Source organism: Amphiprion ocellaris, chromosome 10, assembly GCF_022539595.1.
Source record: "Amphiprion ocellaris isolate individual 3 ecotype Okinawa chromosome 10, ASM2253959v1, whole genome shotgun sequence".
NCBI classification, from domain to species: Eukaryota; Metazoa; Chordata; class Actinopteri; family Pomacentridae; genus Amphiprion; species Amphiprion ocellaris.
In genome coordinates, this window is record NC_072775.1 from 25,594,885 (window position 1) to 25,617,582 (window position 22,698).

Genomic DNA, 22,698 nt, shown 5'->3' on the forward strand with positions numbered 1-22,698 from the left:
CTCTCTGCTTTTCTTGTTTTCTCTTTAGTTACTTAATCACATTTAAAAATTAAGAGAAATTAGAACATGCTCAATCAAAATCTACATTGTTTTAACAAATGTTTATTAGTCTAATAGTGTTTGTCGTGTAATTTGGTCAGAGCACAAAAAGCCATACAGGAACAGACTGATTAGTTAAAGAGGCCCCCCTGGATTTAGAGTCAACCACTAAGCGCTTTAAGCAACTTGAATTCTTGCAAAAGAGTTCAAATGTGGGAATAGAATGTGCACTAAAATATTGTTCAATTAATTATTTGAAAAAAAAAAATCATGTTCTTTAGTCTATTGTTACATCACTTTCCCAGATGTTTTACATTTTTCTGTGGAATTGTTTCAGGATTGATTTATTTAGGGACAAAACAGAAACTACAGGAGAGAGAAGAGACAAAGTTAGTGACATATAAATGTGCAGAGAAAGAAAAAATACAGTTAAATATGTGAATTTAGATCATTGATGGATGGAGGAGAAGTTGAATTGACATTGTAAATCCATTTTGGATGCTATTTTCCTAAACTTTTTAAATGTTTTTTTTTTATTAATTGCTCTAGAGCAGGTATCCTTTGCTTTTTGTTGGATAACCTGCAGTTAGGTATCATTTCATGCTGAACCAAAGGCAGGTGTGACAATCATTGCCACTTATTTCATCTTAAGACTTTGGCCCCAACGACACATCCACATATGAGGAGACAGATAAAATAAATTACCGGTTCAAGAGCAAGCTGATAATAAGACCTCTCAAGGGCTATCATGTCTCCTCTTTATTATTGCTGTCCAAAGGTTAAATTAGGATTTATTATGAGCATGGGGTTGGGGGCTCTGATCTGAGTTTTCCAGCACAGTTAGTGACTTAGGTAGCCTTATAATTTCAATAAATAGAAACTCATTAATTGTACAGAATTATTTTGAAATCAACACATTTTCAAAGTTTAACTTACTAAGACATTACATTGTTTGATGTAAATATCAACACATGTCATGACAGAATGAAACAGTACAGAAAGGGGTGCTGAGTAGAAATTCATTTTCAGTTTCTTAGAAAATATCAAAGCAGCTGTTAATGATGATGACAAGACTGAAAGTTCTTTACAATAGAAACACGTCAGCAGTAAATATTGATGGAAATAGAATAGAATAGAATAACTGCCAATAATTGATTTTCAACAAAATTGTTCAGTACTAGAAAATATTTAATACTGTGTGTTGGGGTAGGCGTCTTCCTGATGACACTGAAATCCCCTATGGCAAACCTGGCTTTGGGCTAGTATAAGACTATATATTTGCTATAATTAGATGATCTTTTTATAGGATGTCAGTGTAAATTTCTTAATTTTCCCTTGTGATTAACCAAGTATCTATCTATCTGTCTATCTATCTATCTATCTATCTGTCTGTCTGTCTGTCTGTCTGTCTGTCTGTCTATCTATCTATCTATCTATCTAAATTTGAGACAACTTTTTACTTTGGTATCCAAGTTCTGCTTTAAGGATTATACCTCATGTGATGTCAGGGATTCCGTTACATTCATTATATGTTGGATTATTCAAATAGGTTTGTTTCGTTTACTAAGCCTAAGGCGGCTCATCTATGCATGGGTAGGCAGGAACAGAATGCGACTATCTTTCGTCTGTCTAAACCTGAGACTCCATGTGCCGGCTAATAGGCCTGTTATTGCAATCAGTCATGAGCAGGATTCTTTTTTTCAGCCAAATCCAAATCATCATCAGATCTACTATCATCAATAGTATCTTTAGCTCTTACACTAATTTTTGTGTGTGTGTGTATTTTCTGATTACTGTTTGGTCTGTAGAACCTGAAATGTAATTGCTCTCTTTCATCATCTTCTCTGTCCTTGCCAGTTCAGTAGCTCTGATGCACTCAGCTCCTCTCACAGCAATTGCAGCATTCTGTCAGTCTTTTTCAAAACACATTTTCCACTTCTTGTTTACTTTATTATTTTATTTCTTGCTCTTTGTGTCTGTGGCTGTAATAACGTAATAATCTGCCTTTGCAAATTTTCAGAGAATCAGATCCCCCATGGCTTCCCCACCATCGATATGGGCCCTCAGCTGAAGGTGGTTGAAAAGACCAGAACTGCCACAATGTTGTGTGCTGCCAGCGGAAACCCAGATCCAGAGATATCATGGTTCAAGGACATGCTTCCTGTGGACATCAGCAGCAGCAACGGACGCATCAAACAGCTTCGCTCAGGTACAGTTGATTTGGTCTGATTTAGTTTCTTTAAGGATTTATTAGCGGTGTAATGATGCGTGTCATCGTCCCACACGTTTCAGTCCGATATGGTATTTCCTCCATTCAGTAAGCCCTGTAAGCCAAACAATGACAAAACCTGCTGAGTCAAAAATATGCATACAGCAACTTCAGTTAACAGTTTTGGTGGTGTAGGAAGTTGTGCCAATCAAATGTACGACTGTGCGTTTTACTGTATATGAAATTCTGGAAACACAGCAGAGGCAAGTGACCAGGTGTAAGATGTCATGTGCATACCATCAGACATGAGTCATGTTACACATGACAATATTGTGAAAAAACAAAATGACTCTGTTGTTTTTGTATGATTTCATGTATTTTGATCACAAAGGACATGAAAATTTTCTTCAATTTCTCATTGTCAGCTTAAATACTTTGTCGAGTTCTTACAGATTTTTTTTTCCTGATTATGGCTCAGCAGTCACTTTCAAAGTAACAGAAGTTGAAATAACATTGGTCCTATGTTCAGACAGTCTTTGACAGTGATGCATGAGCTTTAAACCTTTTAAAGCAAAAAATATATATTTTTTCAACATATTGCATAATCCCTATTCCCCTTTTCTCTTAAACATGTATACCTGCAGACTTGCAGGAGTTTATATATGTTATATTATCTATAAACAAGCAATGCTTGTCCCGCCTGGATCACTTGGAAAAGGTACAAAGTGGAAAGATGACTTTTGACCTGGTTCTGTCTTTGACTGAGTCCTAAATCTACCTAACTTAATGTGGACTCTGTAATGAACCTCTCTAAGTGAAGCAGATTTCACTTCGATATCACATTAAAACTGTTCATCACTTAATTTCCCAAGTCAACACATTTTCTCACTAAGAGGCAGTTCAAGGGTTTTCAATATAGGCTCAATATACGCATACACAATTATACTATGAACTGTGCTTGTCTTTGACCAGTTAAACTCTATTATTGCTTTTATTATGTCCACCATATAAACCCAGAAACATCGTCCCAGATCCATAAGAGAAGTATTACTATATAGTCACGTCATTGAAAAGCAGCCTGTAGGCCAATCCAGGCTGTAGGTCTCAAAAATGAGAATTACTCTAGAAAAGGTCTGACACTAGAACTGCCCCGTGGACACTGGGTCACTTGAACATGAACATGATCCGTTATCTTAATAATAAAAAGTGGCTCGATGACAAACAGAATCCAAACAAGATACATATCCTTATTTTTTTGATAATGTTTTAAGTGGATACCATGTAGTTTTTTACAAGCAATAACAAATTTTAATTAGTTCTCTTTCTCACATACATTGTAAGTGACTGGGAATGTGCTGGTACATAATGCCCTCAGACTAACAGTTCTTCTTATCTACCACCCTTTTCTTGACATCTGCTGCTGTATTAGGATTTACATTACTTCATATCACCTGAAATGAGGCCAGTTTTTGCAATGGCGGAAAAAAAGCACACTAATTTGCTGCCACAGTTTAACAGGAAAAGCGGGCCCAGTTTTTCATATTGCATCACAGTTGCTCGATTTTTATTGAGTGCACACACATATATCTTTTCACACCATTCAAACCATTCACTCTGTAGAGGTACTAACGTCTTTACAATTCTTGCAAAACACCTCTAACATGAATACTTCTTGCTGTCTGTCATTCTATTTACTGTATATGACTTTCATTATTTATTCTTGTCCATTTTACTAACTACTGTCTGCACAAAGAGTGGGGGCCAACTTAAATTAGACAGTTTAATTAAAATAGCTCTTGAATGCATATTTTAATGCTACTGTGAAGCAAGTGTAGAAGTGGTTAAACCTATTGTCATCAAATACGGAAGTTAGAGCGATGTGTTTTAAAATGTTTGCTTGTCTGAAGGGATTCTTCTTGAGGGTGTATTGTTTTTCAATTTTTACAGACTACATGTATTGTCCAAAATGTATACTTGCTTCACAGCATGGATTAAGTGCTTCAAACTTAGTCATTTCACATTTAAGTGGCTTCTACTCTCATATCATTTTTCTTTTTATCTGTGGCCTCTCAGAAGCCATGTTTTTTTCTTCCACTGTTGTGGATTACTAACTAATCTTTCAACCCTGTTTGCATTGAAATTACTCCCACCTAGGTGGTACACCAATTAGAGGTAAGAACGATGAATAAAGTGTATTGAAAAATATCACACCCCCACCATTACCTCACACCCACGTCAGACCTCTTCATTCTCCCCGGTGCCACATCACCAGGTTCATCCACACTGTTAGCGCCAACCCACCGTCTTTCACCTTCCCCTCTGTTGCCTCCAAATGTGTTCTGTTCACTGTCTCCTCCTTAACAAACAAATGATCACCAACCCCGTCCAGCGTGATACCTTGTAAGAAAGTTTTTTCAAGGCTCTTCCTATACAGGTATGAATGAACCACATTCATGAGACAACACACATTCCCATAGAAACAAACATATTGAAGCCTCAGCCTTACCTTTGGCTTTTCAGCTAAGAGGGACGAGGAGTTACATTTCAAACTATAAGCCACCATCACCACAAGAGGATCTACCTGCCTCCTCTGTGCAACCTCAATGTAAATTGAAATAGCTGTATTTGCATACAGCTTATGCAGCGTTGCCCCTCAGCATGGAAACAGGATGCTTGGTTGAGATTGTTAAGGTGGAAGCTTCAACCCCTTTTTATGGAAATCATCTACTTTTCCCCAGACTGAAAGCATGATTTCCCTTCAACAACAGTGAGGTAAATAGTGGACGTCTGGGGAAAGTTGAATAAATTTCAAATTGTCTCTGCGTACTAATGAAGCCCATATTGAATAAGATGTTTAACTCCTTAGGAGTTAAGGTAACCTTATGATAACCTCTGTGCCCCTCGGATAATTGCTGCTCTGTGAAACTGTGAAATGACCTTGTAGAAGACCCACAAGTGTTTAAGTAGTTGGAAGGGGTTCAGTGTTGCAGTCTGACAACTGCCGTAGCAGTAACCTTCTACAGTTCTGTAGTATTTGCACTGTTTTCTCCCATGGGAGAGCTGGCAGATTGACAGATTGGTGACACCAACATTAGTATGCAGGTGCATGTCAGTGCTGAATCAGACAGCGATGAGCTCAGCAAGCCCAGCAAACACCTCGAAGGGATGTGTTGTCATGAGATCTGAGGTGGTATTATCACGTCGTTGCCCCGCCCTGTTTTACTTCTGTTTTTTGATCTCGTCTTGATTCGAACCCCCTATGGTTGGTGGTGAACCTGTTTGTTACATTCATCTCATACTGCATGATGTGAAAAATGTATCCTGACATCATATTTTGCTGAGTATTTTTGTCATTTTCAAACTGCATGGTGGCTGGCTGCCTTTCGTGCTAGTACCATGCTGCTTTGGAGACGTGATAACTGTTATCACTCACTACATATGTGTTGCTGAGAGAAGTAGTTTTGTTTTTAAATGTGTATTTTAAATCTTTCGGTGCAGGTAAGTTTGCTTTGGTCTTTTCAGTCTGTCAAATCATAACTTGTTTCCTTTCTCAGTCGTTTGCAGTAGCAATAGTTACTTGATGGCTATGGACAGGGAGTGTCAGAATGACCAAGACAGGTCTTCTGGGAATTTATGCTTTATTAGAAACAACACATTAGCCTGTCCTCTGATGACTACAGCTACTTGAGAATGTGAATACTAATTTTACCCATCTGGTGGAGGAGCATCCTGCCCCTGTGAGACATGGTCAATAATGACCTCACTGCTAAATCCATACCCACCGATGACTGAAGAAAACATGCCTGCACTGGCAGTTGTTGACTTGAGAAGAACAGTTAGGTTATTAGTTGCATTGACCTTTTACTTAATCCAATAGTTTCAGAATGTTAATTGTATTTCATTTGGATTTGTGACGACAATGTTAACTCTCAACTGAAAGCTGAAAGTAGCATTCTTCTACAGGTTTTAAATTACGTATTTTGGTAAGACAGTGTTAAACGGAACATACATACATGATGTTAAACAGCAGCTTGATCACTTCCTTATTTGCTACAACCATTTTTCTGTGTATAATGCTGCTATGCTGCCGCACATCTTATCTTGCTGAGAAAAATAACACTTGATGCCACAAGCACTTGCCAGTAATTTTCCTAAGAAGAAGGGATCTGGTTTTGACATGTTATTCAACTGATTAATTAGCCCTGGTTGTTTTTTCCTCCTTAACATAATTAGGCAAGTATTTAATGTTCAATTTTCTTAAACTTGTGAGACCTGCTAAATGATTGTGTTGTCTTAAGTATTTTCTTGACAAAACTGTGTCCATGTCTGAGCTGAAACTGGGTTAGACTAGTTGACTACAGGCTCTCTAGCGAGTCTCAGTACAGATATCTGCTGTGGTTTCATGCCATGCTGCATCTCATATTCAACAACTGTTAAGGTATCTAAATTTGTTAATCCTCCATGCAGGAGCTCTGCAAATTGAGAACAGTGAGGAGTCGGACCAGGGGAAATATGAATGCGTTGCCATGAACAGTGCTGGGACCCGTTACTCTGCTCCTGCCAATCTCTACGTACGAGGTAAAGTCAAATGTCTCTTTCAGTTGTGAACTTCATCAATCAGTAATCATTTCTGTTGTCTCAACCATTTTAAAATCACAAGCAACTGTGCAACCTTTTAAAAAATCTGCAAGTACACGTCCTGTATGCCTATTATATGGTATGATTCAAGCTCTTCTCAGGCGTATGTGGGAATGTGCAGACTGTGTTTGATTGACATCTTCCTCACTCTCCTATTAGCTTTGGTTCACCTGACAAAGTGGAACGATTACACCTTATTATTATTTTAATTCTTATTGATAAGTGGAGTGATTTCCAACAAAGCCCTGCTCACATTCAACATGAGAAGAGCTCTAATCAGTTGAGAGAAGTATAAACACGATTAAAATTTACAGTGCCTTTAGTTGTTTAATTCCCAAAAAACATATTTATACCCCTATATACATGTGTTTTTGTGTCTCTCTCAACCAATTCTTTCTCCATTATCCTGACCATGCCTTCCTCCCATACCAATGAGCTGAACTAACCTCAACCTCCTGTTTGGCTACAAACTCGACCAGGTGCGGCCCCTGTGAAAACAGCTGCATTGAAATCGTTTCCTCTGCTGGCATTGATGCCAGGCCTCCTTTCTTTTTTTATTTTGACTGTATCGAAAGGCTCCATTATTCCCCCCCGCACAACCCAGAGCTCCTAAAGGCATGGAAGGGTCTGGAGTTTCAGGGTTTGTTTTTGTTGTGGTGTCTCAGTGAGTAGACTAATGCAAGGCAAGGGCACCATTGTACCCATCCTAGAAAAAAGCTGGTATCGGAGAGAGTAGTCTAGGTCAGCCCCTGCGGATAACACCACCATGTCTGATGTACATGAAACAGAATAGCTGCTCCAGTTGTTAGTGTGGGTGGAGAAAAGAGGGAGGGAGGGAGTGAAAGTGTCATGGTAAGAAAAACACAAACTTGGCTATCATTTTAGGGTTTTGTTAAGAGTGTATATTACATAGGCTATTTAATTTGCTGTCTACTGTTTCCCATCTACCCCAGACCAACCAACAAACTACAACAAATTTGATTGTGCATACTTTTTAAACAAAGTCCTTCTTACTCATATATGCTACAGTAATATTTAACCAGATTTTTTTATTGTAGGAGGGTATCCAAGATAAATGTTTTTTCAACAAACAGAACCTCATCCTGGATCAGAGCTATCAGAGGTAAAATCATCCTCAAAGACCACAGTGGAATCAAATTTACAGATTAAACACTGTGGGCTCCAGAAGGTTTAGATCTTAAATCTTGACAGTTTGAGGTAGTCAGCCAAACTGCAAAGGCGAGGAAGGGAAGTAAGTCTTGTCTATTAATCAGGTCATGTCTGTCACAGGTACAGGCTCTGCCTTTTTCTCCTCAGAGGTAATTACAGTAGTTGTGTGGTGTGGCGCCAACAGGGCCCCCAGGCCCAGCCAGTCTTTAAAACCACCCAGGTAGCTGTCAACCCATTGGCCTTAACACCAACTTTTCCACCAGCCTCACCACACCAGTGAAGAAATGGAAATCAAACCAACCGTAACCTTTTAAAAGTGTACTTGTCTCTGTAGCCATGTTTTCAGTCCATCTTTGTTAGTGCTGCAAGAATGAGGAGATGAGACCTGGGGCTGTGCTATCACTGGACTGCTAGATTGGGTTTAAAACATGAGGGACTGAAGACAAGTGGCCTTTGACATTCCTCTTTTTCCTTCCTGTCATTACAAGTTTTTTTTTTTTTTTTTTTTTTTAATTTATTCTGAGACAGAAGAGGGGAGATTTTGATGCTTCCAATGCTTGTAATCAAACTTAAGCATAACAAGCTCTGAAAGCAAATAAATTATTAGACTACTGTTACATTTTACAGACTGTTAAAAAAGTAATTGATTCCAAACCTCCATTACATTATTAAAAAAGACCCTTAATACTTCAACCAATAATTACAGTCACTTGCAGTACAGTGTGATGTACAAAAAAATAGCAATTCAGGGCTGAGATTAACTGTGTTCCAATATTTCTTTTTTCCACTTTTAAGTAAATTATAGGAATTTGCTTGATTATGACTTGATTAAATTCAGCACCTTCTAACTATTATACCCTCCCTGGGTAGAACAATAATTTTTAGCTTTGTAATTCCAATAAAGTTGGCACTTTTGAAAGTGACATATGAAAGGATTAGCATGTGATAGAATTATGCTATTATTCTCTATCAACACCCTTCTAACACTCGCCCACATGCACAAACACACTCCTGTCAGACTTGCATTAAATGTGCTTGTCATGGGTTGGTGTTTTGTGTCTACGAATGTGCTCAGTTTTTTTTTCCACTCCCTGTCACCACCTGATCCACTTTATGTCTACAGGTACACAAAAATGCTGCCAGTACCACTTGTCTTGACATTTTAGAACCACCAGAGACTGATGTCCTAATATTTCTGTGTGGGTGGGGAGGGTGAGACTAAAGGAGGAGGTGGTTTTGTGGATGAGGGGGTCTGCTTATGGATTGTTTTTCCCTTCCTGTCTGCATATCTATTTATGTCCTTCCACTTCTCATCCATTAAGAGAGTGTGCGTGTTTGTAGGTGTGCAAGTGCGTGTGCGCTCTGTTTGCTATGGGTCGCTTTCGGTGACCCTCCTCTAAAGGAGGACTCCATCAACGTGGGCAGAATCACAAGCATGCTGTGATTGTGCATGAACGCTCATTTGTCAAGTGCTTACCCCACAACGGAGGAGGGATGTCAGCTTCTGTCTGCTGGCACTCCTTCATATATCCATGTGACATGCCAATATGTCATAAAGGATAAAATGCTGTAGCTGGGCTTTTCTTTTACCAACGTGTCTTCATGCTGTTCTATGTGTGTATATTTATATGTCAGGGATGGAAACTTGGTCAGGTCAGTTTTATAAAGAGTTTTTATGAAGATACAGGAGTGTATTCAGTGTCCCCAACAGTATCAACTGCTATTGAATTTTTTTTTTAAATAGAAGAAAAAGGGAGTGACAAGTGCACCTTAATGGATGGAAAATTTTACCATGCTGTAAGATTTATAATGAATAATAATCTGGTAAATTTATCTGTACAGTAATTTTACAGTAACTGTAACATTGAACAGAAGGCTGATATGATCAACATTTTCACCTGTACTTTCTTTGAGTGTATGTATAATATTTACATTTAGACAAACATCTTTTATTGCAACAGAATGCTAAACAATCACATTACAAGACTGAAGGATGATGAGTTTCTTTCCCTACTACATCTATGCATTACTTTGTATCTGTGTGCCATGCCACTAACCTCCACTATGTCTATGGAAACACTGGTCTGTTTCACTGTGTTGTCTTCCTCTTCACTTTGTATCTTTTCATTCCATCGCTCACCTCCATCAAATCACTTCATCTGCAAACAGATCAGCGTGAAGGTTGGTCATTTTCACTTCCCTTCAATTTGTTGCAGATTTTAGGTGAGATCAACCATCCTACCCACCCCCTCTGATGAAGACACTACTAGACCAAAATATAATTAATAGCTCTCCCTTGTCCTCTGTATTGTAAATGTGTGATGTTTACTTACTTGCATGAATCCCTGAATAGTTCTAGCATGCCTTCCCATGCCACTTCCCCAAACTCTGTCTCGATTAGTTTTGTCACCAGTCAGTTAGTTTAGGTCATTATAAGAACTCTGTGGTGTTATGTTGCTGTGCATTCTACCCAACCACACCCATATTGTCCCTGTCAACTGCTTCCAGCAAAAACTATAGCTGCTTTCACCTTCACACTTTCCTTCCGTATGTGGAAGCCCATCAGAGGTATGTGATGGATTACCCTGGTATTCAGGTGGCAACTGGATTTGTCAGGTATTTAGGCAGCAACACTCCTGCTCTCCCACTGAGGGACATGGGTATCAGAACTGACAAAGCCATTCTCAAGGGATTATGTCTGTTTTACCTCCATGGGCATCCTACAGCCTGAGACTGAAGGATGTGATAGGCACCTGTTAGTCTACTGTGGAGGCAGTTGAGGTGTGACGCTGCAGCAGGCTCTGCAAAAAACAGAAAAGATTATGATGTGTTGGAATACTTTTCAGCAAATATACACGCTGTTGAAAAGACAAATCACACATATTTAGGTTACATTATGACAAATAATCTTCATATTAAATTTATGAAAATGATTTGTGACTTGTGGACCCACATCAACATATTGACATACTAAGCTCTGTTTTAAAGACATTGTCAATGACAGAGGTAGTCTTTTTGGAAATGATCTCTCCTTGTGTACCATTTGCACAACACTGAGGTGCAAAGAGCTGACCTGCAGAATATTTAAGAACAAGCTGACAGGGGCGATGATCAGCTATCATGGTAGTCCAGTACTGCTGCCAGGAAGCCTGGGAGCCTGCTGACTCTGTGCCAGTTTGTGCCAGATATTGATTGACTGAACAAGTTCTGCTATCCTTGGGCACTTTGTCAAGGCAGTTAAATTTATAGGTATCCAGCAAGCAGGCAGGCAGAGTGGAGACAGGGCTTATTTTGTGGTTTTGATAGAGTCCCGGAGCCCATCTCTCCAAGCCGCTCTCAACAGGAGAGAGGCTTCGAGGGAATCGATAACAATTACCTGCCCTCTAGTCATTTTGGTTCACAGCACCTCTCCAAACTTAACCGCACGCCATGAATTATTCACAACATTCAGTGTTCAATATACACAGGCCCCATTGACTGACTGCTCTTAACGCTGTTTGGTCTATGGAATCATGAAAGAATAACAGATACTTGGAGTTTAATGGTTTTGCATTAGGCCTGTTTCGCTCAGGTTTCTGTTTTTCATAAGCATGTGTTGTGAAAAACAGCTACACTTGGAGAATGTTACAGTTAGGTGAGAAGACACAGGTGACCACCAATATGAATGAAATAGTGACGCTTCTTCCTGGAAGCACTCAAAGGAAAGTGTGTTGTACATTAGTCATAGTGGAAATCAGATGTTCAGTCATTTATATGAGAAAATTGGATCTTAATCTTCTTCCCCAGTGTGTCCAGGCTTGCCATCCCATCCTATCTTTCCTCTGCTCCCATGCATGCTTTGCTTGAGAATATCATCCCCGTCATGTTCCCAGGCTGGTAACACTACTCAGCCTGTCCAGTCATTGCATGTAAAAATCAGCCATATTCCCATGAAACTCAGAGATCAGATGTTATGGTTAATATAAATTGTTCTCAGTGTTTAATATGTGTCACATGTTTCCAGCACGATACCCTTCTTGCAGTTTTATCATCTTGTTCATTGAGGTTTTTGGAAATCTTGACGTTATTAATGTTAGACAGTTGTCATTACTGTGTTGAAACTGTGCCTGGTGTTATCTGGGAAGCAGTTCAAGACAAATTTAAGGGGCCAAATTCCAAAATGTGTGTTGTGTGGATAAGACTTGGAATATTACTATTTTTTATGATATTGAGCCAAGTAGTTAAGGCCCACATGATTCTGTTGATTAAAGCACCAGAGGGTTTATGAAACGCACCTCAATTATTATGGGAAAATTCCCATGAATGTGAACCTGGTCCCTCTTATTATAGTGGAGTCCAGAGAACCAGCTTTTCCCTGACTGGAATCTCAAAAGGTGCTTTTGTGTTTTTCCATTCCACCACATAATGAGGGGAATAACAAGCATGGCTGTAACGACGTTCCGGTTCAAATTAGATCGGGGAGGGGGGGATGAGGGGTGGGGGAAAGGGAAGGTGGAGGGAGACTCATATTTGAAAATCCATTTTCATGTAGACCGGTGTAAAAGAGCAATTACAGTCAAGGGCCTTTTTTTTTTTTCCAAGAGAGTTGTAGTGCATTAGGGGAAACAAATAATATGAATTCTGCAGGGAGAGTTTTGTGCTGTAGTGTCTTGAAAACATATGATCAGTAGTGGTGGGATGGCAATAATGGGGCCTCAGTGGGGAGCTAAATGTTTAGCTTTGCATCATTTTCTCCATAATCAAGGTTAAAGAAATCAGAGCTCCACCTTCTTCCATTTAGCGCATACTATGGTAATATTCAGCATGCCATAAATTGAACAAGTGTGACACTGATGGATGTTCACAATGCATTGTCAACTTGTCCTCACCATGTCAAAGCCACAAGTTTATTGTTGTTACCAGAAAAAGATCTAAAATGTGTAAATATGGAAGACGTTTCTTCTCTACCTTTATTTAAATTGAAAGTCGTATGTAAATGTTGGCTGCCTGTTTTTTCTAGGCTAGCTTTTCAGTATTGCATGGAGCCTCTGCATTGGTGTTTGCCTTGTCCCTGGCGACATCAACGGGCCCTTCTTGTCTCCATGGGAACCCCTTTTTAATGTCAGCCTATCTGCATATCAGAACTGCACAAAGAGAGGGAGAGAGAGAAAGACAGGCTGAGCAGAAGGAGCTAGAGTGAGGGAGCGGGAGGAGAAATCAAACAATGGCATCTCCACAGGGTCTCTCAATGATGCAACACTCACCATTTGACACTCTGACAAAAGAGGGCCAGACATAGTCTCCAACAAAACTGGGCTATTTTTGATTATATTCTCTTTTGTAGGCAAGAGGATAAAACATCCCCTCAAAGATTTCTTGAGAATTTCCAGAGCCTTTTTGTGACAGTCCTGTTATTCCCATTGTGCTTGCTCGCACATTTGGACAAAAGCGATCAGCCCTCCATTTATTAGCTTTTTTGAGTTGGCTTTCAGTCTTGTGGTGTTGTAGGGTGCAAAACTATTCATGAAACCACAAAAAGGCTCATATTCTACCTTACATATCCTACCTATTGACTCCTTTCTCATCCTTCTTCTCTTAATCTCCTTAGTGCGAAGAGTCCCACCTCGATTCTCCATTCCTCCCACCAACCAAGAGGTGATGCCAGGCGGTAGCGTCAACTTGACATGCGTGGCAGTGGGCTCACCGATGCCTTATGTCAAGTGGACCATGGGCCAGACAGAGCTGACCAAGGAGGAAGAGATGCCAATGGGACGCAACGTGTTGGAGGTCACCAACATTCGTGAATCAGCTAACTACACCTGCGTGGCCATCTCTTCTCTGGGTATGATCGAAGCCACAGCTCAGGTTACTGTCAAAGGTGAGAGCTGTTGTTCAGACTGACTTAGACTTGTTGTTCTATCTATCTGTAAACTCTGCTGTTGATTTGAGTCACCCACAGTCTAATAAAGAACTGAAATAATGAAGTGTTTTAAAGCAGAATAGACCACTACATATTCATGTCTTTCCCTATACAGTAGACTGGGTTTCTATTAGTACTGTAATAATAAAATTAAAGAAATGATTCTTTGTAGTTTCTTTGTTAATGTTGATGCCACTACTTATATGTGTTTCTTTCTGCATGTTTGCATCCATTCTTTTCTTTTTCCAAGTGTTTGTGTGAATTTGGCTCTAGCCAACTCTGTGTATGTGACTTTGTGTCTACCTAGTGCAGCCTTTCTTATCAGTTTTTGCCTGTATTGATTTGACTTTCCAGTCAGCTGATCGATGCACAAAATGTCACGGTCATTAAAGAGACCACAGCAATGCAGACCACCTTCTTCAAGGAAACTATAAAGCAGGCCTTCTATTTTGTTTGCATTGTTCACAACAGGAACCTCTCTGCAATTTTCGCATATTGTCAGTAATGGCTGGGCCAGTTATTAAGCACAAAATTGGGACCTCAGTCAGCATTTCTATTCATTTTGGGTTATTAGCTTTTGAGACGACTATAAAGAATAGCTTATGAAGCAATCTCTTAAATGCTATGAGTAACAGAATGGAGAATTACATGACCAGTTATATCTGTCCTCCACAAAGCTGCTGTTTATGTGTATTGGGTCTACATTTGTAGAATTCCGAATTACTGTATTAGATATGACAAGATGTCCAAATTTCCTACATGTACTAAAAGTTCATTCCTAGTGATATAATAATCCTAGTAGTCAAAGCTAACATCATGCTTCTCTCTCCTCAGCCTTACCAAAGCCTCCCACCTCACTCATTGTGACTGAGACCACAGCCACCAGTGTAACGCTCACATGGGACTCTGGAAACCCAGAACCTGTTTCCTACTACATGATCCAGTACAGAGCCAAGTCTTCAGACAATGGCTTCCAAGAAGTGGAAGGTGTGGCTACCACCCGTTACAGCATTGGTGGACTTAGCCCATATTCTGAGTATGAGTTTCGTGTCATGGCTGTTAACAACATTGGCCGCGGGCCTCCCAGCGACCCTGTGGAGACACGCACCGGTGAACAGGCCCCCTCCTCACCACCTCTGCACGTCCAAGCACGCATGCTGAGCGCCAGCACAATGCTGGTGCAGTGGGGACCACCTGAGGAACCCAATGGGCAAATCAGGGGCTACCGGGTCTACTACAGCTCTGACCTGACTGCTCCACTCAGCGCCTGGCAAAAACACAACACAGATGATAGCAGCCTGACTACCATCTCAGGCCTGACTCCTGATATCACCTACAGCCTCAGGGTGCTAGGTTTCACCTCTGTAGGTGACGGGCCACCTTCTGACATCCTGCAGGTCAAAACCCAGCAGGGAGGTGAGAAGCTAAGCAGTGTGTTGTTCTGAGTGTTTGTTCATGTTTGTTCATGTGCTTGCATAATACAAGTTACAAGCTATGATCAGATATGTATAGTTAGCTGCAGGTCCTTTGTTTTATCTCACCATTGTGGTGTGTATTGTGCATATGTACATTATTTGTGAAATGGCTCATGAAGCTATTATTGCAATAGCTTGTCTTTACTGTGTAGTCAGTTTGGTAGGAGAACATTTATCTTTAGTAATGTTTTAATTTTGTTCCTTCTGTTCTCCAACATTTGTCCTTTCTCCTGCTTTGTGCCAGTCCCTGCCCAGCCATCCAGCTTTGAGGCCGAAGCTGAACTGGACACACGCATCGTACTAACATGGTTGTGGCCGGTACAGGACCCCATCACTAAGTATGAGCTGCAGTTCTGGGAGGCTGGCTCAGAAAACAAGGTTAGAATAATAATAATATTCTCTATTCCCTATATTCTATTTATCTGTCTGTCTATCTATCCATCCATCCATCCATCCATCCATCCATCCATCCATCCATCCGTCCATCCATCCATTCGTTTCTCATATTCTGCTGTGAGACTGCACACAGATGGATCTTGCTTTCTATGATGCAGTTTCTCTCAATGGGAGTGTTATTGTAGTAACATAGTCAGCTCCCCAGTCGATGACAAAGATTTACTGTAGTAGCACATGGCACAGTTGTTAATTTCTGTCTCTTGATATTGTGGGCCTTCATTCAACTTTGTTGGACCACTGCACCAGCTGTAAATTAGAGGGCAAATAGTTTTTGGAACAAGTTGTTCTCAAACGTGGCTGTAACCTCTACTTTTTATGAATATACAAAGGAGAGAGAGAAGTTAAAATAATGTAGCTCAACAAATAAATAGACTTGTCTGTCTGTCTTTGATTGTGATTAATTTTTCTTAAAATTTTCTGTCCAATTCTAAACCAGATACACAGGACCTTCAACCCAGCAGGCTCCTATGCTGTGGAGGGTTTAAAGCCTGACACCTTGTACCGTTTCTCTCTGGCAGCCCGTTCCGAAATGGGTTTAGGGGTCTACACACAGCCCATCGAAGCGCGCACTGCCCAGTCCAGTAAGAACACTATTTAATTTCTTGCGTTGTTTCTGTCATCTGTCTTATCTACTTGTTATCCACTAACCAGTGATTTCAGAGGGTTACTTACAGCTGGCTGAAGCAGGTTTAGTTCGTTCCTTTCAGTGAGTGAGTCAAAAGTTGAGTGTTATAGAGCTTAAATAAGAGAGCTTGGGCAACTTAAATGTCAAATCAATTTCACCACAACATAAAATGCTGACAGTGCAGCCATCCTGGTCAGCTAAACGCTTCCACCACCCCCCCCTCTGTCACCAACACTAACCCTCCTGTCCATCTATCTGAGGCCAGGCCCTGTGTCAAAGGTACGTTTAATGTGTCTTGTTCCCACATTTGTGAGCTGTGCTGTGTTGTTTTGCCTCATATTATCATGTGCTTTTACAGTGCCAGCACTCAAAATGTCACTCTCCACCAGCTGACAGTGTTTTTTTGTGTTTTGTTTTTTTTTTTTTTGCTGGGGTTGCACATTGCTTGTCCCACCTCACCCAGGGAGCTTATGTGCAGTACATGTGGGCCTTTTATATACAAGTTATGAACAACAAAATAAATGTCAATTTTAAATTTGTACCTTAATTGTAGCAAAAATGTGGCATATAATAAACAGTTAACTCAGAGAATGGAACTCCTAAAAGTGATGTGACATTGTCGACTAAAGAAAAGATGTATGGCTCTGTTGGTGGTGGAACAACAGAAACACGCAGTTCATTTGTGGTTGTATAGAGGTGTTCCATTTTGGAGCTGTTCCCGCACAAGAGATCTTTGGCTGAGTGTAATTACCAGCTTTCAAAGGGAACACAAACTCGACAACAGACAAGTTGAATTTTGGATGTGATCAGAATGCGATGAATGATTAAAGTCGTTCCTGGAACTACCGTTAAGTCAACAGTGATCAGTGGAACACATCTCTGATGGGCTTATTAGTGATGGTACACATTGTGTTTTACTACCCCCAAGGCTTACCTCAATTATATTTAATAATTTTTAATTAACACCTTCTTAAATGTGTCAATGAAATTCCAACATAGCATCAGACTGACAGTAATGCTCTACAAAAAAAGTAAAAAATCAGTTGTAACAGGATCACTGTGGCATTCCAGGTTAAAAAGGGAATATGTGTCTCTCTCTCCCCATTGGGACAGATAAAATGAAAACCAAAGTACCACCTCTTACCACTGCAGATCACTGTTCGTTGAGGCCATGAGTAATGATGAGCCTCTGTCCTTGTTCCTCATTCTGACAGGAGGTACAAATTTGCTGAAAAGAATTTGAATTTCATGCAGTGGTAGGATGGTGTGCATTAAATAAGCAACAGCCTTGGGAAGGTTCAGAGGAAAACAGACCGTGGGAAAGTGTGACATTTTCTAGTGCTGCATTTAAATGTTTAGAATCATTTTTAAGCATCAGAGCAATGAACAGAACTGAGCACTGTCCATATTTTCTGCTGCCTTTATAGCCATGCAGCTAAGGATTTTACAGTCTGTAAAAGCTGCAGGATACTTTCCTAAAATGCAATGGGAAATTATATAAGTAGCAATGTTAAAAGATGCAGAAAATTGGAAGAGAGGATGGATGCTACATCTTTTAATAGTATAATTTGACGCATGAAAGCTAAACTTTTAGCTTTCATTGTTTTGTTTGAGCCATTCATTTTGAAGATAGTAAAAAAATCTATATTTTAATTGTGATTGGTTGAGAAACAGAAAAAAGGTCAGTTTTACGTCTATTGCTGTGTGGGTGTATACCTTAAATGCATATAGGCAGTTAATTCTGCTTTATAACCATGCATTGGGCTGTGATTTTATCTCCAGTTTGAGCCCACTCTTTGTCTCCCTGATTTTTACCTCTGAGACATTTCCTTTGGTTTTGTCCTCCCCTTGTCCACTTTCACTTTGATCTAGTAGAGTTTTCATCAGGAGCTCAATACCACAATCTATCCTGCAAATCATCAGCATTGTTTTCATTCAGCCTGTCAGGCAGTAATTGTAGTTTAAATCATGTGGTGTTGTCAAGTCTTGGTAGTTTTTTTGTCCACTTCTTGTGGTTCGGGGGCCACCTGATGAGCCTCACTTCTCTTTTATTAAGTTCTAATGTTCTTTTAAAGGTGGAGTTTCATGTTCTGGCATTACTTTATTGGATTCCTGTTTGAGCTCACTGTTCATTGCTCTGCTTATTAAAAAATAAATTTCACAGGCATGCCTTGTAAGAACACACTGCTTTGAATTTTCTTTTCCTTGGTTTTATTTTTTCTTTTGAATAGGCCTTTATTGTAGAGTTGAATAGGTTCATAATTCAGTTTGTGCATGGAATGTATGAATGCAATTGTGTTTATTTTCAGTTTTGTGCTGCAATTTAAAATCGTTTATTGGTTTTCCGTTTTTACCTCTGGACTTGAGAGTTTCCATACATTTTATGCTACAGCTACTGTAAATAATTTAATCCCATTTGTAATCTTATTTTTCCAATGTCCAATTCTATAGACTTTATACAGTAGATGTTTTTTGTGTTTCTTTACATATTGGGATATGAAAGTTTGCGATTATAAAACACAACATCTTGAGGTGGACTGAGTTTGTCAATATTAAGCCTACACATTAAATTCAAAAATAATGTTTTTGATCTGTTGACCCAGTAGTTTTAAAATTCTATAGCTGCAACATTGCTGGTTCAATTCTAGACATTCAAATCAAAAGGTTAATACCAAAGTCGTAGGTTGTGTAGTAAAACCTTAACATTTAGGAATTTGTCCTGTTTGATAAAAACAAAAATGTTATCCTGGCAGATTTGGACAATGGCTGGAGCATTCCTTAATTGTAGTATTATGTGTATTTGCGTAGTGTGTTGCTGCTGCAGCTAACTGTTGTAATGACGCCCAGAGCTTCTGCATCAATGTGTGAACACCAGTCGACACTGTCAAGCACTTGTTCACACACTCACACATCAGTTTACTGCTCCCTCTGCTTACTGCAACAGGCAACACAGAGGGCAGGTGGGGATAAATTACATCTTTATGAAAACATTGCCTTGTAAAAGTTTGGCATATTTTATATTCCGTTCACCTCATCTGTAGTTTCATGGCCTCTTGCATAAATGTGGTGCCAAACATAGCTTTAACAGCGGCTTAGTAGCCGAATGTGTTTTTGCATCCAATCTCTCAGTCTGGAGGCAGCATCCTGTTTAATGTGGAAGCTTTTTGTACTCAGTATAAAAAAACTGAAATTTCATATTCAAACTTGCAGTGCTACAATAATAAATGTAGCACCTACAGTTGCAGTGCAAATAGGTTGTGAATCTCACCAAGTCACAAAATGTCTCAAAAAGCCACTTTACTGCTGTTAGTCTTTATCCAGTACTCCCATGATGCGCTCTGCTGTCTTAAAATGAGCTTGTTTTATTTGTAGAGGCAGTACATAAGTATGTACAGTAATAGCCTTTTTCAGTTTCATTTCTTCAGTTCTTATATTACAGCATTATTTTGTAAGGTCTGGTTCTGCTTGGCCTTAAAATTTAAAATATTACATATGAATTGCAATTGGAAATACTATTTTCCAGGAAAGTAAGGCAGATGATCTGTTTTCATATGTAACCTAAATTTATAAGTCACTGTAGGTGGGAAACTTGCCATTTTGAATATTACATTTAGATTTTTGTATTGTTGACTGTACAAAAAGCTTCCAAAGTTTTGCCTCAGTTTTGTTTGTGTTTTAGTTTATTTTTCGTTTTGCTTGATCCATGTCCTTGCTCCGTGTGGTTTTGCTCCCCTCCCCCTGCAGCCCCGTCTGCCCCTCCTCAGGAGGTACATCTGGTCAGCCTGAGCTCCACCAGTCTCAAGGTGAGTTGGGTGGCACCTCCTGCCGCTAGCCGCCATGGCGCCATTGTGCGCTACTCAATCAGCTACCAGGCCCTGGCTGGAGAGGATATGGAGCGGCTTGAGGTGACGGGCATCAGCGCAGAGGCCACCAGCTATGTGCTGGACGGCCTGGACAAGTGGACTGAGTATCAGGTGTGGGTGAGGGCACACACTGATGTTGGGCCAGGCCCTGAGAGTGCCCCAGTGAAGATGAGAACCAAAGAGGATGGTAGGTTGACACCTCCCTTGAAGCAGAGTGCTCTCAAACTGTTCCAACCTCTGTTTCTTGAAGCAGTCTGTCACTATTTTCCTTCACCCTCTTCAGCTTGTATTACACAATTTTCTTTGTCCTTTTGATCTACTATGAGTTAATGAGGCGACAGTGGTAGCAGAGAGAGGTCACCTTTTCTTGTCTTCGCTTTCCAGCTCGTTCTCTGTAGCTTTAACGCTTTCCATCTGTGGTGGGTTAATGCTCATCACTGCCGGCCACAGTTCTGCACCACTTTTCCTCTGCATTCACTATGTAAATGCCTTTTGGTTTTCTTTTTCTGTTCAGAGGAATGAAAATGTAGCACAGCTCCCCCTCTCCGTTCTATCGCTCATGTCTCTTTTTCTTTTTCGTTCCTCGTTTTGTTTGCAATGTGATAGAGGGCGGCTTCTCCTAAGAGGGAGTCGTCTATAATTAATGTGTTTGAAGTTTGCTGCAACACAGCTAATTTCATACTGAAATTAAGGCCATTACAGATATCACAAGCCCACATGCTGTCCTGCATTGGGTGTTTTGGGGACACAGTAGTCTTAGAAGGCCTGAAGTGAGTGGAGATGATTTGATTCATGGCCAGTTTTAGTGTTGCTTCCTTCTACACAGCAACCGAGTGTATGAACAACTCGGAAATCTTTATTTTGGTTTTGTTTTTGGCTCCTCATCACAAAACACCGTGAAGTGGGGAAAATCACTAGCTCAGCATATTTTGACTCCTTACTCTCTCCGTCTCTTTCTGCCTTTTTTTTTTTTGCCTCCTTTCTTGTCTGATTTCCAGTGCCAGGAGCACCCCCCAGGAAGCTGGAGGTTGAGGCAATAAATTCCACAGCCATCCGAGTCACCTGGAAGCCACCCATGCAGGGAAAGCAGCACGGCCAAATCCGGGGCTACCAAGTCATCTTTTCCCGTCTTGAAAATGGCGAGCCACGAGGCCAGCCTAACATCATGGATGTTGCTTTGCCAGAGGCACAGGTACTGGATGATGTCTTTCTCTTGTCCGTTCTTTCTCTGTCTCTTTTTCACTGTCTATAGCTGCCCGATGTTCACTTCCCATTATTTTCATTCTCCACTGCCCCTCCATTGTCTGAGTTCATGCTTCATTCCCCACATACCGAGCGACACACATGGAATTTTCTATCTGTCGACTGCACTATCAACCCTTCACCTTTTTTAATCTTTCTCCACATGTGACATTTGACTCTAAATTGGTACCCTGCTCCCACAGCTTTTGATTAGCTGTCATAACAAGATCCACTTTAATTCTACAGTAATAGCAGTTCATTATTTTATGTTGCATCAAGATGTGGCTCAGTGGAATAAATGCACCTCTCTCTGCAGTTTTAGCAGTAATGCATATGCACTGCCTTGTTACCATGTTTATAAATTAAGAGTTATTTTTCTGACACTACCCTTTACACATTAATGCTGCGTGTCCTGAATTACCTAAAGCTGTGCAACAATATGAGATGGATGAAAGATTGTAATCCTTAAGAGGGATTCAAAAATTCATGAATATCCTAAAACCAAAAACCCTACTCTCTCTCTCTTTTTTCTCTGTTTAAGAAAGGCGAGACCAGCTTAAGAACCTCCCTCTGATTGTTTGCCGGGAGTAACATTTACATGAACACACATTCATTCCCACCCTCAATGGCCTTCAACAAAAGCGTTGAATTTGAACAAGTAAATGTTCCCTGGCCACAGGAGCACCACAAAAAAAATTAACAGCTTTGTATGTGTCGCTGAGCTGTGTCTGCTAATAAATGTCAGCTGCAGCTTTTAGGGAGACCAGTAGGTTGCTGGCTCAGTTCCCTAGAGTGGAGGTATTAACCCTCCTTTGCTTTGGCAAACACCGTGCTGGTCTTAACTTACTACAAAAGAGGAAGCATTGTTAAAGACACCTTGATATGATGCATCCAATGTGGTGCATCTCAAGTAATGATAAGTAGGAGCTGGTGGATCTCAGTTGTGTATAAGCACATTCTGTAGTACATACACATGAAGTAATTTTCATTATTGTCAAACCCCCCAACTGATGCGTGAGCAAATTCTTAGCATAAAATTAAAATTAGCATCAGGTTAATTTTGGCCAAAGAAAGTTCAGAAT

At 40.1% G+C, this 22,698-nt stretch overlaps 1 protein-coding gene across 21 annotated transcripts in view; it reads left to right on the plus strand.

Moving 5' to 3' along the window:
- Window positions 1-22,698, plus strand: part of LOC111573927 (receptor-type tyrosine-protein phosphatase F) — a 169,119-nt gene that overhangs the window by 93,086 nt on the left and 53,335 nt on the right. For 7 of the 21 annotated variants that reach the window (XM_055014182.1, XM_055014181.1, XM_055014186.1 and 4 more), the window contains exons 5-13: window positions 2,060-2,248; window positions 4,403-4,420; window positions 6,716-6,826; window positions 13,644-13,913; window positions 14,790-15,371; window positions 15,675-15,808; window positions 16,323-16,467; window positions 20,256-20,561; window positions 21,373-21,566. In XM_055014182.1, coding sequence (XP_054870157.1) covers window positions 2,060-2,248; window positions 4,403-4,420; window positions 6,716-6,826; window positions 13,644-13,913; window positions 14,790-15,371; window positions 15,675-15,808; window positions 16,323-16,467; window positions 20,256-20,561; window positions 21,373-21,566 — 1,949 coding nt within the window. The remainder of the gene's footprint in view (window positions 1-2,059; window positions 2,249-4,402; window positions 4,421-6,715; window positions 6,827-13,643; window positions 13,914-14,789; window positions 15,372-15,674; window positions 15,809-16,322; window positions 16,468-20,255; window positions 20,562-21,372; window positions 21,567-22,698) is intronic. The other 14 variants (XM_055014184.1, XM_055014197.1, XM_055014188.1 and 11 more) reach the window with 3 other exon arrangements.